The 16,286-nt window shown below is 36.8% G+C and overlaps 3 protein-coding genes across 7 annotated transcripts in view; all 3 read left to right on the top strand.

Moving 5' to 3' along the window:
* Window positions 1-16,286, top strand: part of LOC112572661 (receptor-type tyrosine-protein phosphatase kappa-like) — a 503,329-nt gene that overhangs the window by 465,270 nt on the left and 21,773 nt on the right. For 2 of the 3 annotated variants that reach the window (XM_025252436.1, XM_025252438.1), the window contains 13 exons: window positions 7,909-8,037; window positions 8,538-8,669; window positions 9,006-9,140; window positions 9,727-9,844; window positions 9,994-10,088; window positions 10,371-10,825; window positions 11,070-11,157; window positions 11,407-11,483; window positions 11,598-11,634; window positions 12,000-12,097; window positions 12,417-12,545; window positions 12,821-12,960; window positions 13,341-13,476. In XM_025252436.1, the coding sequence (XP_025108221.1) occupies window positions 7,909-8,037; window positions 8,538-8,669; window positions 9,006-9,140; window positions 9,727-9,844; window positions 9,994-10,088; window positions 10,371-10,825; window positions 11,070-11,157; window positions 11,407-11,483; window positions 11,598-11,634; window positions 12,000-12,097; window positions 12,417-12,545; window positions 12,821-12,960; window positions 13,341-13,476 (1,769 nt within the window). Of the gene's footprint in view, window positions 1-4,891; window positions 4,928-5,910; window positions 6,004-7,391; window positions 7,524-7,908; window positions 8,038-8,537; window positions 8,670-9,005; window positions 9,141-9,726; window positions 9,845-9,993; window positions 10,089-10,370; window positions 10,826-11,069; window positions 11,158-11,406; window positions 11,484-11,597; window positions 11,635-11,999; window positions 12,098-12,416; window positions 12,546-12,820; window positions 12,961-13,340; window positions 13,477-16,286 lie in introns of all 3 variants that reach the window. The other variant, XM_025252437.1, reaches the window with a different exon arrangement.
* Window positions 1-16,286, top strand: part of LOC112572684 (cell death abnormality protein 1-like) — a 54,571-nt gene that overhangs the window by 24,521 nt on the left and 13,764 nt on the right. The window lies entirely within an intron of this gene.
* LOC112572662 (receptor-type tyrosine-protein phosphatase mu-like) overlaps window positions 1-16,286 on the top strand; it is a 122,989-nt gene that overhangs the window by 104,977 nt on the left and 1,726 nt on the right. Inside the window, exons 28-29 of one of the 3 annotated variants that reach the window (XM_025252443.1) lie at window positions 15,518-15,666; window positions 15,933-16,068. The exons of 1 other annotated variant lie outside the window; for it this stretch is intronic. In XM_025252443.1, the coding sequence (XP_025108228.1) occupies window positions 15,518-15,666; window positions 15,933-16,068 (285 nt within the window). The remainder of the gene's footprint in view (window positions 1-15,517; window positions 15,667-15,932; window positions 16,069-16,286) is intronic. One more of the 3 variants, XM_025252441.1, reaches the window with a different exon arrangement.

The following is a 16,286-nucleotide window of genomic DNA, read 5'->3' as shown; positions in this document are numbered from 1 at the left end:
TTTTTTAGTTGAAGGTGAAATTGGGGGGAAAATTTCCCATCGTGGGAACAGATGTTTTTTTTTTTCCCAAATGGTTGCCCATGTTTTAAATCTGTTGAAAATAATAAAAAGGTTTTCTTTATCCACCTTTGAACAACACAAGTCCGTTCTTTTTTTTAATATATTAGAGGTTTTGGTTACCTTCCTTTTTCTTTCCACTCAGTAAATGTCTGTTTTTCGCCTGTTAAAAAAATTTGAAGATTGAAAATATTTCTTGAGATAATTCGTCAAAGTCGGAAAAGTAAGTAGGTTTTTAACTTTTTCCTAATATATTTTTTAAGCTTAGCCAACCAACGCGACTGAGGGGTACATATTAAAACGTTTTGTTTCAGAAATTACAGCGACTTAACAGATCAGGTTATTAGAAACATTGAAAAATCACCCGAACTTTCAGTTCAAAACCACGTTCATATTTCTACATAGCAGAAAAATATTTTGCCTTACTCTGACCTAGCAAAACAAGTTTCCGCTCTGATTGTCATATTTGTGACTGTGTAAGACACGAAACGGGAAAATAGAGGTGGGGTATGGGGGTCAAACTGTGTGGAATGCTGTGGGATGACACAGCAGGAACGAAAAAGAGAGAAAATCCCCTGTGCGGATGAAACCTTTAAACTTGTTGAGGTAATGAGAGTCAGAAGTGGCGCCATGAGCTCAGGAAGTAGATTTAAATTGTGTCTATTCAACCAGTTTAATTGAAAAGGGCAACTAGAATGCAATACATTCCTGCCTGCTAATCACAAACTAAGGAAGTTTGCTCATTCTTATAAACAGAACAAAATTAATCTTAGTTCACAATCAAGTTACTACTTTTAAAACGAAGATTTCTGAGGACAGAATTTTCCCAGGCGTGTTCACTCTTCACAACTAGAAGACTGAACGAATGTTGAAGCAGTTCAGTCCGTGCTTTAATCTGATACTTAAGCCGCATCTATCTCGTACATCAATGTAACCAAGAACAGTTTCCCTTATTCATCCCCATTTACATGACAACTTCTTCAACACATACTATTAACCTCCACATCTTCCGACCTGACCGCCATATTAGCAGCACACAAACACACATAAACATACACATAATAGACACAAAGAAACACATCACAGCACGCACTACATTCTAATGTTTTAAGGATTAAAAGCTAAATCAGGCAGCAACATATAGTTTTTACATATCATTTGTATGGACAGATTCCAAACACACAAAGCCCGATATAAGTTTAACGACAATGTCGGTGAATCTCGTCCGGAGACCTGCATGACACTGAAGAAAGATGGCGATGACACTTTATGGCGATCTGACGCTTAACCTGCATCAGTCACCAGTCCGCGTGTTTACTGAATAAGAGAACAGTCCGCCAACTGGTCCCTCTCCTACACATCCTGCTAAATAGAGGCTACGGACACGCATGCAATGCCCATGCGCACAAAGCACGAAAGTGACTTTCATGTTCAGGATTAACACTACTTCACGTGACTGCAGGAAGTCAGTTGAGTAATGGCGGCTGTACGTACATCACAGGTCCTCAATCTCGGTGTGATTACACAAATATTTCTTCTGTGTGTTGCCCAGAACACACACAGGCGTGAGTATATTTTGTTTGAATACTTCTAATCAGATTTTTTAACATTTAACATAAGGTTAATCATAAGAAAGTAAATGTCTGGGTGAGTAACTCATAGTCACTGAGAAGACGTGGCTAACTACACGCCAATGAATAAATGTGGGGGATTACGGCTAAGAGTTCTGCGCCGGGCTAATTTTTTATTTGGCTGTCCTCCGGTATCTGAGAATGTACTGACTCTGTCTCTCCGTTAAGTGGAAACACTACTTGCTTTCTAGTCTTAAAAACAACTTCTTAGATATACGCTAGTAATCAAGTGTATCCTTTTCCCTCTCTGTGCTTTTCATGTCCTGAACATGTTCACCACACGCCTGTGTTTTTGTGTGACTAAGGCCCTTCTTGTCATATGCCTCAGTACTGTTTGTGTCGTATCTGGTAAAGCACATGGAGTTCACGCTCCATGTGGGGGTAAATGTTCTATAGAATATTTCTATGAATTATCCTATTAGTATTTCTAGCCAACCTTCAGCAAATAAAATTATACATTTTACTCTACTTAAAATCAATCTCTTTCACATATTGCTATTTTCTCCTCTCTGTCTTCTTTCATCACCCTGGACATGTTCACCCGGCCTTAGTATTTGTATGTTTTCTTATACCCTTCGCTGTCATACAGCCTCTCTATTTATTGCCTCTTCTATCTTCTGAAACACTTGGACCTCACGGGAAACGTGTGATTTTAATTTTTTATCATCATCATCATCATCATCATCATCATCATCATTAACATTATTATTAACATTATGATTATTGTGCTAAAATGTAAAATACTCCGCTAAATTTGTAGTTATTGACAGAAAGTTAATAAAGTAGGTCTATTACGGAACCGCGTTAAAAGATGTGTTTAAATAATAACTGGTGTAGCAGGGGTTGATCTCAAACATATCCACCAAGCCTAATGTTAAGAACAACACAAGGAGAATGAGGACAGCGATATCACAGTCATACTAAAGCAATATGACTAAATTTACAAATTAGTAAACACAGCACTAATATTCAAGAATCAAACTAACATTGTTTACACTGACCTACTATTAGCACTTGGGATTGTCTCTGTCTCTGTCCAGGGACTCAGTCCCTCCCAAATGGAAAAGGGGGATCACATTAGAGAGTGAGACATGTTTCATCCCACATTTTTCAAGTCTTTAAAACATTTATTTTCTTCATGTATGAAACTCTAAGATTCGATTCCATGCTTCTTGTTTTGTCTAAAAACAACCATTTCAAATTTCGCGGCGTGTAAAATGCAATTAAAAAAATACAAAAGTTTATCAGCAAAAGGAGTCAGACATCATTTTATTAAAGAGTCTAACCAGCCGTTACAGAGAATTAAAACACTAAAATAAACCCGTACACGGATAGCTAAGAAAAGGATAGTAGAATGGAAATATAGAATGGAAGAGAAGGTAGCAAAGAATAAGTATCAAATGATAATAATCCATAGGCATGCATATTATTCTTCCTACCAGTAACTTTATTAATTGTAATACAAATTTAAAATTAACTCAAAGGTCGGACTCTTGACGTTCACTGCAAAAATTTTTATGTTTACGCATCAAAGTGATCTTTAAGATCGGACACTGTCATGTTGTCTTCAGCACATTCTCGTCTTCTCTCGCTCCATTTCGACATCGCGAAGGGGAAGAGGAGAGACAGCTACAATGTTTCCCCCAGTTTTATAGACAGCTCGCGGAGGTCTCTGTTTTATAGGCATGTAGCCCTTGTTGTTGGTCTTTTCCCTGAATGACAGTCCAGTCACGTGGTCAGTGGAAGTCTCGCCTTACTTAAGTATGCGCTACGATACGTACATAATATAGATAAACGGATATCAAACACTGTGTCGTTATCCTATAACCCTTCAAGGAGGGCAGCCAAGGCACTACTCAGTCAATTAATTACAATCAGTTATGTAGTTTGCACTTGACATTCTATCACCTTTCTTAATCTCGTTTTCTCTTGTCTTTTTGTCCTTCCAACAGCGACGCGCTCTCTGTAACACCATTGTGTGCTGGTAGAGATGTGGACTCTACTCCACTACTCAATCAATTTATCGCTTCATAATCTTATAAAATTTTATTAAAAATTTCTGCTATAAAGCTTTTTTTTGTCGTTGCTTCATAGTATCAATTCAGATTCTACTTCTTCTGATGAAGTTGACTCAATATGTTTCTGCATACGTTTTCTGAATTCTGAAGTGTCTCTTGTTTAGAACTGTACTTTTAAACTCATTTCGAGAAAACGTTGCAATTGGGCAAAACGTGTGGCAGATAAGTTCTTTACGTGCACTTCAGCTCGGACACCTGCTTTGCAGCGCAATAAATGGAAACAATCGATACTGCATTTCCAGCCAGGTCCACTGCATCAACGCAGAGAAGACAAGTCACCTTTCTGGTGGGTGGACTGGGCAATGAGTTCACCATCAGCACGATGACGATCTACGGAAGGACTAACCGTGAGATGGGAAGTTGTGATAATACTTTAAGTCACTGAGTCTGGTTTTTTTTCTAACCCGTCAAACTAAAGACTTTTTAATCGTCGTCATCATTATCACTATTTTAAAAAAAATTTTATGATTACCTAAAGCTATCTTCATTATTTTTTATTATATAATATTTTGTCATAAACTAGATTTAATCACAGCATAATGATTAAAGACTACATTATATTATAGACTTTATTATTTGTTCAGTAATATTGTTCTTGTTTCGATGTTACCGAAAACTCTTAACATTTATGTTTTTGCATTAATTATGATTCTTTCATAAAAGGATTGATAAGTTATGACAACATTAAAAATTGGTCTTTCTTGATCGACATGATTTTCTTGTTTTGATTCAGTAATATGGAGAATGGCTCAAGTTAACATTTTCCGTTGATAACAAATCGTCAAAAGATCACCAGCCAAGACAGCAATGGACAGACGATAAATATTGACATCACAGTTGGTCGTGCAGGAACGAGTGGTAACATTACAAAAGACAATAACACGATGAAACGATGAATATTTGTGAGGTGAGGTGTGGGTACGTACACTGTACTTTTTTTTAAAATCATCTTAAAAGCGTTCCAAGAGTTAGTCCATGGCGGGAGATCGCGAGTGTGACTGTGTATGACTGTATGAGGTGTGTGTGTGTGTGTGTGTGTGTGTGTGTGTGTGTGTTTTGTAATATTTGTGACTTGAGTGAAAATTAAGTTTTTTGAGTTGTTAACTATATTCTTTCCCGATCAAGTGTGTGACGACGGTTGGTATGGAGACTGTACACAGGCCTGTACTACTGTCCAGACGCTCTGTCTGTGACAGGTGGACGGCAACTGTACGACTGCGAATACCGGCTTCCAGTTACCACATTGTGAAGGTTGGTATTTTTTCTTAAGAACATCTGAAAATAAATTTGATCAGCACAAAATTACCAACAGTCTAGGAAAAGAAAATTAAATAGACAAAACTCTTTATTCAAATACAGAAAATACCAATTTACATTCACACAATCATTAATTCACAGTTTGTGTGAGCAGTGATACGGTTATTTGGAACTTTCTTTTTTCCACAATGTGTATAGTGCAATTCAGTCACTGAATATAATAAATAAAACTGCTGCATCTTATATATTTTCCTTCACATCCCAAAGACCTATGAGCTTATTCATTTATCCACGAAGAAGAGCATAATGTATCACTGCTGTAAAAGAAAACAGTTATATAATGCTTAGAATTGCTCTATTGTCATAACAATAGTTTCTTTAAAGAAGTCTGTTAAAAAATGATGTTAACAATATACGAGTATAATTAGTGCAGGGAACACCATGAGACGTAATAATGTCTCATATGTATCTCTATATTCTTATCAAAATATTTTTGTTATAAAATTTTGTAGGATGCCTTAGGAAACTATTCATGTAATAGGTTACTTCGGCAAAATAATAGGATCATGGTTAAACGCTTAGGACAAGTAAGAGACACGGACAGTATATGAAGGAGAAACAAATGTGCAAACAAACATAGAAGACATAAAGAGAAATCAGGTGACAAACTGTAAGGATGAACATTGTCATATATCTGTAGAAAAAGACTCACAGGCGGACAAGTTAATCACAGCTATTGACATCTATGTTTATTGGTTGCTATTTTTGTATGTGGTTTAGCTCAAACAAATTGTTTGATCTTAAAGGATTATGTTGAAAACAATGAACTAGACTTTATTTATGTCCAGCATGTGACAACGGTTGGTATGGAGACAACTGTACACAAACCTGTGGTCGTTGTGCCGGTGGTGCTCTCTGTAACAAGGTGACCGGCAGCTGCACGTCCTGCCAGACAGGCTTCCAGTTACCGCTGTGTAAAGGTCAGTATACTTTTATACTTAAAATCTAAAAATAATCCATTAGGTTTTAGGCACTAAAGACGACGGATAAATCAATCAATATTTCCCCATTGTCAATAATAAAAAAAAGCAGAAGAGCATAAGCTATATCATTACAAAAAGATAATAAAAAAAACATGAATATAAATTTATGTGATTTTTTATATATATGTCAAACGTTCCCCGAAATGCGGATAATAGCAAAAGCATGATAATCGTAGTCAGTTAAGACTAAAACTGTCTACAACTCTACATCAACTCTATGATACATGTTATATCACCTTCCTTTCCTACCGCATTTAATGTATTTCCCCTTTGAACAGTCCGAATATTCGTAATAAATAGTTGGTTCTTTCATGGAGTAATGACACGAATTTTTTGAAAGGTGTCATGAATTTTAGTAAATATCACTCTGTGTTTGCCTGTACCTTTACCAGTGTAAAGAATTCAGTCAACATCTATGATTAATTTTGTTGTAACATAGTACAACTCCAGTCTTCTACTAATACTAATTACTAAATCAATAATATGTTGCCTTTCATCGGTGTGTTTAAATGGGTGGCATAATGCTAATTGTACACACACTTGTGGTGTATACGCGGGTATGTGGTAGACGGTATCTGTGCGTCTTCTACAACAGAATTCTACTCTGTTAATATCACTAATTGTGATTACATGTAGTACATGTGTATAGAGACACGCAGCTTCCACCCTCGTGTTTTTGTTCTACAAATATTGCAGGATAATTTTCAAAACTAACCCACGTAACGTGTCATTTTATTTCTTTCCTTTCTATTACAAAATAAAATTTAAAAACTCCTTATGTCCCAACATGCCAGGAGGTGGGTAACGTCCGGCAGCAAAAAAAAAAAATCATTTGATCTGGCCCATCGAGGCAGTCGCACATTCCAGTAAATCTTTAGGTTCCACCCGCCACTCTATAAAAGTCTGTAAACGTTTTGGCATGATAGTACATGCACACTTTTTCTTAGTCTCATCCTTACTACACTTTGTAAGGAATAATGGGTCGCTGCAGAGGTCAACTCATGACAGTGGGGCCTGCCGTAAGCCCGACCAAAACGATCACAAAACATTCATACTTATAAGTGTGCTTAATGTGTGTGTGTATATATATATCATATGCATTCAAGGCATAACTTGTGCGTGCGTCGTTCTATTCGTTACACATTGTTACTCAAAATTATGACTATTAGAATGTTAGCCACGCCCACTGCTCGCTCTTTCAAATGTACGGAGAAATTATTTTAACACAGGAGTCAGTGCACATATATTTGAGAGGGTGTGTGTGTTTATATTTGTGTGCAATCACATTAAAATCGATGTATTATTTTGGGAATATTCCTGCCCAGTATGTGTCGATGATTGGTATGGAGACAACTGTACCCAGACATGTGGTCATTGTGCTAACAGCTCTGTGTGTGACAAAGTCAACGGCAACTGTACTTCCTGTGAGACAGGCTTCCAGCCACCACTTTGTCAAGGCAGGTGAACTTTTTTAATTTAATGAAAAAAAAATAGCGATAAGTAAAAATTCCTTAATTAGTGTAACATTGGTATTCAAATACAAGTTTCATATCGGACAGTTCTTGTCTACAGAATTTTATACTTTTTCATCTGTAGATCTTTCCTACATTTATTTAATACTCGGTAAAGATCAATGACTATATCGTTAAACTTGGCATTCTTTTCACTTACCTTTTTACTTCATTTGCACATTCAGACGCTGTTCCTTGATTTTATAAGACAGAACTTTTTTATTATTTGTCTGTAGGTTCTGTCACTTTTTTCAAATGTCATATCCTAATGTGAACTATAATTTCAAATAAGTAGCTGTTCACACTAAGAATCTGCTGTTTTCATCTTCAGAGTGTGCTGACGGGTGGTATGGAGCCAACTGTACACAGACTTGTGGTAACTGTTTTGCTTCTGTCTGTAACAAGGTGTCTGGCAACTGTACATCCTGTAAAGTAGGGTTTCAGCAACCACTATGTAAAGGTCAGTTACTTTTTGATATGACTTTATACTTAAATAAGTTTATATAGGCAAGTTTACAAAATGCACGATCACCTAACAGTACAAATACATCACACATATCCCGTGATAGAGAGAGAAAGTAAACAAGTGGAGAACAAAAGCAAACACCAAGAAATGTCTGACAGACTCGTCAGGTGTGTAACTCATTTTCTGGCGGATAAAATCCTTTTTCATACATGCTATACACTCTCCAAGTCAATAAGATAAAACTGGATTGTTTTATGAAAATTGTGCAATATGTATGACGCAGTAGTTTTACTTTTTTCGTTTATTTAATTTCTCTTTTTCTTTTACTTCTTGCTGTTTTAGTTATGAAATATAAAAATTACACTTTTAGTGGTCTCTTTTTATAATCGAAGCTGTGTAGTGCCCAATAAACACCTTTAATAACACTAGTGTTAGTATCTCATTCTCATAAGTAAAAGACTTAAAATTCGAAACACTGTTGTATTGCCGTTCAGAGTGCGCTGGTGGATGGTATGGCGGTAACTGTACCAAGACTTGTGGTAACTGCGCAGCTGGCTCTTTCTGTGACAATGTCAACGGTACCTGTGTCTCCTGCAAAACAGGTTTCAATCCTCCATTTTGTACAGGTCAGATTAATACGTACAGCACCCATTTCATTTAACCTGTAACCTTCCTGTAGTAGAATGTGTGAAGTCATCTTGATATGCTACGATGTGCAGAACTGATTTCATGTCTAAAAGTCTTATTTAAACTTTTGATTTGGATTGCACACACTTGGAAATATAGGTGAGTACATTATTTATCTTTCCTCACAAACCATAACGCGATGGTCATTCAAAGGAACCTGTAAAAGGCTAACATTTTGTGTGCCACTTCCTCACTTCCCCGCCTTCGTTTTGTCTTCTCTTTCCGATAGTCTTAGTTGAATGCAAATATTTGTCATATCGTGTCTCTTCTTGCAGAATGTCAAGACGGTTGGTATGGAAACAGTTGTGCTGAAACGTGTGGACACTGTATGGGAGGTAACTCTACATGTCACAAGACCAACGGGAGTTGTCCTTCCTGTGACGGTGAATTTCAATTACCTCTGTGTAAGGGTGAGTAGACACTCATTCACTTCAGATAGCAATATTCAAGAAAACTACGTGCTACATGTAAAATCTATATTTGAGATTGCGAAAAACATTGGCCTCTCTCCCTATCACATACAGCTCTGCAGCTACTTTCTGACAAGATAAAATACTAATTAAAAATACATAGACTGTAATCTTCCTAGTTTAGCAGCTTCAAATACATGTCAAAAAAAATCTTTAGTTTAATAGCTTTAGGAATGTATAAAAGGTCCATTTTTTTTTCCTCGCGAAAGCTCTTACAGACTATATCAAACTACTGAAGTAATGGCGGGGAGCATTGTATGTATACACAAGTGAGGTGTCACGCTATACAGCGCTCGAGCTTATTTCGCTAACTGGGTTGATTACAGGTGCAAAATGCTACATTGTAACCGAATATTTCATACACAGCTGTGCGTAAGACCTTGAAATTTACAGAGTATATTTATTTTGCCAATATATAGCGATATCTCAAACAACGCAAAGAGTGAGTAGACTAATCATGTGTTACTCTTACAGTAAGCTCTATATAGTCCATTAAGTACTCTCTCTGAAGATGATTTTTTTCCAGAGTCGATGAAATTAGACCAAACTAAATCCAGCGGTGCTCCTGTCGGTTCCATCGTTGGTCCTGTCTTGGCTGTAATTGTTGCTGCAGTCGTTGTAGTGATCGTCGTTGTCTGGCTGAGGTAAATAAAACTACACAGTTCTACGGGGATTTAAAGTATTTCTGCATGTGTTTCTTCCGGTGCAAAAAAAAAAAGAGAGAGAATCTTAACATTTATCTCTGGAGCACTCTTTAGTTTTCTTTTTCTGCTTTATCCATTTTTGCCAACAGGCGTCGACATCAAGCAAAAGGAAATCCATCTAGACTAATGAGAGGAAACACGGACAACAGAGATGATGACATAAAAAATGTCGATGGAAGAACAGGTGAGATCAAATTGTTTGTCCTGTTTTATTCCATCGTTTGCTAATAAAACAAGATATGACATAACGGGGGAGTAGCAATACGTCGGCCTGGTTTAGTTTTGTTACACATTAAGTTATGGCATCTTATGTATAATAAAGAAGACTTTTTAATTCCTCTAGTTTTGAACAGGAAAGTGATGAATAGTGTGTGGGTACATACTTCCAAATGTAGCCACAGAAAAGTCTCACTATTTGGCTGTCATAATCTGTGTGTGAAGATTTATCTTTCTCTTCATTTGACAGGAAACAAGCCGGTAGCACCCGTTAAGCCTCAGATGCACCCCAAATACGAGGCCAGTGATACTCATCTCTACGGCAACTTGTGTGAAGATACCCCGAACAATGTTCAGTCGACCTCAGTAATGACTTCTGTAAACACAACAAATGGTGGTGATGAAAATGCTAAATCATATAAATCTCAGGCGACGAAAGAAAGGACCGACAACAGAATATATGAGAATGTCGACTTAAAGACAAATCCTCCCACCACGTCCGACGACACCAATTATAAAAAGTCATCAAAACTGGATACAGAAAGGGAAACCAAGGACCCTACAGATGAGGAAGAGGAGAGCATCTACAACACAGAGGACATCTACGCCTCCTACCGCTCACTGGGGCCCTCGTCAATACTCGATGATCTCCAGAAGTCCTTGCTGGCCAGCCTGGCATCTGGAAAACTAGGAATGGAGTTTGCGGTAATGTCCTTCGTAAAATCCGTCTAAGCAGCAATAAACATTATATAAATAAACTGTTTAACACGAATGGGTTGCATAGTTTATTGACAGTAGTAATCTTTAGTTTCCTTCCTTAATCACATTGGTCAAGACGCAGTTGCAATATTATATTATTCAAGATCATGTTTTGGAAAATAAATATTGTTAGTTTCCCAGATGATGAATTGTATTACACTCACAAGTACACACGTGGCTTCCCTTTCAGGAATTTAGCAAAGACATGCAGCATCCTCACGAAGATGGTTCGAAACCTGAGAACCGAAACAAGAATCGCTTTAAGGCGCTGTGTGCCTGTAAGGGACTTTCTAGTTTCCAGTTTTCTGCTTTTCTTTTTTTAAGAGTGACAAAGAGTTATTGACTAATTGCTATATCTGATGCACTGCTTACAGTAAACATTATAATGTACTTATTAAAATAAATTGTTTTTAACGACTGTTGTGGAAGTTCTAAGTGTTAATGATACACAATACTATCAAGTTAAAATAAAAGAGAAACTACATGTTACTGTTGTTTTTTATTTTGTTTAATGTATGTCTACTTAGATGATCATTCTCGAGTTGTTCTTCGTTGGCCAAAAGGAGACAATAACTCAGATTACATCAACGCAAACTACATTAAGGTAAGTAGAAAAGTGAGGAAAGATATAAAACTGCTAACTTTACTAAAACTTTATTTTAAAATCTAAAATAGTTATTCTAAGAATTTCGTAATCAAGAAAAAAAATTATTTCCAGGGGTGCAAGCAGGACAAAGCATACATCGCTACACAAGGTAAAATTCTCTTTACATAAAATAACATTCTTAGTGGAAAGAATGGAAGACAATCCTTATTCCTGAAGAATTTAACGATAACACATTTCTTGCTTTTGTAGAAACTATTTTAGTGTATTATTAATTATAAAAGGCATTGTTTTTTTTATATTTTTTTCTCCTACAAGCTGAACATAGAGATTTTTTTATGTTGAGAACACAAACTTTGAAGCTTAATTCAAGTTCGTTTTGTATGGAGTTTATTTTCTACTTTTAAGTAGTTAAAGTAAAAGTAAAACAAATTGCCATTCATTTATTTTTATCTACATTTAGTCATTAATGTTAAAAAAAATTCTTCAGAGCACTAATTTAGTTTGTGATGTCAGGTCCTCGCTCCAACACTGTGAGCGACCTGTGGTGGATGGTGTGGCAGGACAATGTCACGCAGATCATTATGTTGACAAATCTTAAAGAAGGCGGCAAGGTGAGACATCATTGCTCTTGTTATTAATCTTCATCATCTGACTAATCCTGTTTGTATTCGATTTCTACTGTTTTGCTCTTGTATTTAATAATTAATTTTAAGATTGTTTATTTAATATTAATGTTAAATTAATCCATGTCAATGCCGACAATGTCCTAGACATTACCTGAATTTATGTACCATTACAACAGGCATTAGTATGCATCACTTTAATGAACAACATTACAAATGAGATCTGATGCATTTAGTATGAGATGTCTACAAACATCTGGCAAATGGTTTTACGAAACAAGAGTTTGTTTGTTTGATAAAAATGCAGGACAAGTGTGAAGAGTACTGGCCGCCAGTCGGCACAACAAAGACTTATGGTCACGTGACAGTGACAGCCTTAAAAACAGACAGCAGGGCAGACTTCGTCATCCGACACTTTGTGGTAGAGAATAAAAAGGTATAAATATTTGTGAAAACGTATGTTTAGAATCCTACCATTAAAAATATAAATGAAAATAAAGAATCAAACAGACAAACAGCTATACACATAAAAGACTACAAACTATAACAAGTGACATAACTCTTACATATGTCAACTAAGGCAGTAATCAGTGGACAGTATACCAGTATTACTACATGCTGTGTCTCAGAGAGCGGCGATGAGTATTACTACATGTCAAGGCAGTGTTTATTGGACGGTATCTCAGTATCACTGTATCTCATGTCTCGTAGGGCGGTGACCAGCGGACGGTATCTCAGTATCACTACCTGGTGTGGCCTGACCACGGGGTGCCGTCCACCTACTCGCTGGTCAGCTTCTGGCGCTACGTCAAGGCACGTGCACAGGGGGCTACACCTGTCGTGCACTGCAGGTGAGATAAGCCACTGTTTTAAAAACTCATTTTCTGGAGTCGGTTTTATTAACCACCACAGGCAGTACAGAGCACTCTCATCGAACGTGTAAAAGATTTATTATCTGTAAAAATGTACAGATGGACAGGCCATAACATGCGGATCAGTGGAGCAGGGTCCAGCGTAGGGACATCAAGAAGTGTGAATTGCAACAAAAGTAAAAATCAAACCGAGAAAGGGAACATCCATTTGCACGTGGAACGCACGCACGTTACACCAGTGTTGCTTTGTTAGAATCGTCAGCTGAAAGTTGCACATGTAAATTGCTTCTTTTTTATTTGTTGTTTGTTTTCTTAATAATCTTAATCTAATACACAATTTAACTTCGATCTTAATCTAGCGCTGGTGTGGGACGCACAGGCACATACATCGCCTTAGACATCGCCGCAGACTTGAGGTCACGTGGGCGGGACGTGAACGTCAAAGACATCGTCAGTGGACTACGTGAAGACAGAACACTCATGGTCCAGACTGAAGTAAGGTGTCGCCATGTGCTATTATATAAATGTTTATCAATTGTATCGCTAAGGAACGGACTATACAGCTGATAAGAGAATAGATGCTACTAAAAGTGTCATACAAAAGTATAAAGCGTCTGTGAGCTTATTGTACATTATTGTCGTATTCTGAACTATTGGCAGGAACAGTACAAGTTTCTCCATGAAGTCATTCTTGAAGAACATACCAGCCATGGAACCAGACTGAACTTTGATCAGTTTGACGCTGTGTTTCCCAGCAACATCGATGACCACAACCCAAGGATTAACATGGAATTTAAGGCAAGTAAACATTTTTTTTTTAGTCCTTTATTGCAAATTCTGCTCGGTGACAACACTCTATCTCGAACGTAAGCACATAAAGATTAATATTAGCTTTGATATTTTCGTGTCCCACGTATAAATATTTAAACCTTACAAAGCCTTAAAATTAATTTTCAGCTTTTGCAAGAATTGGGACGGTTTGTTCCAAAACCAAAACATCAAATCGCTGAGTCAGAAGAGAATAGGCTTAAAAACCGGAACAAAGAATCATTGCCAGGTGAAAAACTCTTTTTGTTTTTGTTATGTAACATTGGTGATGTCCGCTTATTTTAGTTGCTGCTCTTTAGAAATGTGCCTGGTATAAATGACTGCAATTTTATTTATTATTGCATATTAGAATAAAGTCTGTCAAAATATAAAATGAAGTCGTTGATTATGTTTTAATTGAGTACAACCCTTGTAAACTTGCAGACGACAGCCATCTGGTGTACCTCATGGACCGCGTGCCTGGGAGAAATCAGTACATCAACGCCATCCATGTGTCGGTGTGTGGTAGACCGCAATGTTTGCTCGTCTGGAAAACTAAAACTACTTTAATAAAGTCTTTAATAAATCTTAAAAATGAGATGATCTTTAGTATTGGGACTCTGGACTTGCATTGAGCAATGTTGGCTGATTATTGCTATTTACAGAAATCTGACAATAACAGCAGCGGAAAAAATGTTAAATTAGGTTCTTTGTCTGTCATACTAACGACTGTGTTACTTCTGATTGCATTCAGTCGTTCAGAAAAGTACAGGGACTGATCCTGACCCAGTTGCCGCTGCCGGACACCGTGGTGGACATGTGGCGTCTGGTTGACGGATGGGACGTCAACACCATTGTTTCTCTTGGACACAGAAACCAGAGTCAATCAGTCAAGGTCTTAGTCTGTTTACAGTTGTTTAGCATTTATACTTTAAAAACATGGCATGATTCAGTCAACATATATGCTTTTGGCAACCAGTAGTGATATTTTAAATAAATGTTTCCAGCATATTGACTTTCTAGAGTTTCAGTAATGAGCATACTAAGTAATGCCTAAAAATTAAATAGGTATCTCCCAATTTATTTCTCAATATTTCTATTCTCTTAAGGCAATTATTTTAACAGTTTTATCTTCCAATCCTTTTTTTGCGTAAATCTTTGACTAACTGGTTTTATTTCTATTTATTCGTGTTACCGTTTGATTTTTATCAGAACTACTGCCACTACTGGCCTGAGACTGAAAAGGAAGTGCTGAAAACAGGACAACACACCATCAAGCTAACTTCTACTCTGCACTTGGAGACCATCTTACCTGCTACAACCTGTCTCTCATGACCAAGGTTTCTCTTTAAGAACTCAATTCCTAGTTCTGATATATTTTTCTGCCCATTTCTTTTTTTCTCACCAGCAGAAATCTTCAAAAAATTTCAACATTGCTACATCTGCTTTGTGTTCAGTTTCGTTTATATGAATGTTAATTAATGTAGAATAGTTGGCTTTAATTGTCGTACAGAATTAAAAATGATTACTTATTATTATTGTCACTTGACATGGACCATTGTATTTTCTTAGTGCTCTTGAAACAATCTGTTGTTGCAATTCATGTTCATAACTATAACTCCTTTTACTCTTCCACCTCTACTCTTTACATTATATAACAATTTTTTTTTATTTATTGGTATGGAGAGATAAGACTGAGAGGGTTTTTTTTTTGTTGTTGTTCATGAAGACATCCACACCAAGAGAAGTCCGAGTTCTGTACTATGATGACTGGGCAGGCGTCGTCCCAGGCAACAGCTCTGACATTCTTCACCTGATGGACACACTGGAATCATGGCACATTGAAGAGAACACCTCACCTGTAGTCGTGCAGTGCAAGTCAGTTTTGTCTGATTTCTCTGAATGAAATGGATGATCGTTTGATATCAATAATTAGATAAATCTAAACATCATTTCAAACTGCTATACACTATCTTAATAGTTAAAGTTTTATGTAGTGAATAGGAATTTTTGTCTTTACTCCAAACACTTTAATTTCAGAGACTGTACTCTCCGTTATATTATGGGGGAAAATATGGTTTGAGATACCTAAAACACTTTTCAGCTTCCCAACAGCACTTTCATGTGACATTTCTTCATTTCAGTGACGGTATGACAAGAAGTGGGATGTTCTGTGCACTGTATGAAGTCATCAATGGGGCCAGACATGACCAGGAGATAGACGTCTACCTGTCTGTCCGACACGTTCAAAGCGTTAGACGAAAGGCTGTTACTACAGAGGTAGACTCACCAGTCACATCGAATTGTTTATATAGATTCTATAATTTCAAGTAGAAGGCTTCTAATGAATTAACTGTTTCTTTGACCTATGCTTTGTTTGGATTTATGCTTAATAACTGTTCAGAAGGCTTTTTTGGAAGTCATTTTACCATGCAATGACAATTTAAGTTATATATTCGTTTACCTTTGTGGGTACGTGCTACCTGTGTTTTTTTCTT

Source organism: Pomacea canaliculata, linkage group LG9 (assembly GCF_003073045.1).
Source record: "Pomacea canaliculata isolate SZHN2017 linkage group LG9, ASM307304v1, whole genome shotgun sequence".
NCBI lineage: Eukaryota > Metazoa > Mollusca > Gastropoda > Architaenioglossa > Ampullariidae > Pomacea > Pomacea canaliculata.
This window is presented reverse-complemented; position numbering and strand designations above follow the sequence as displayed.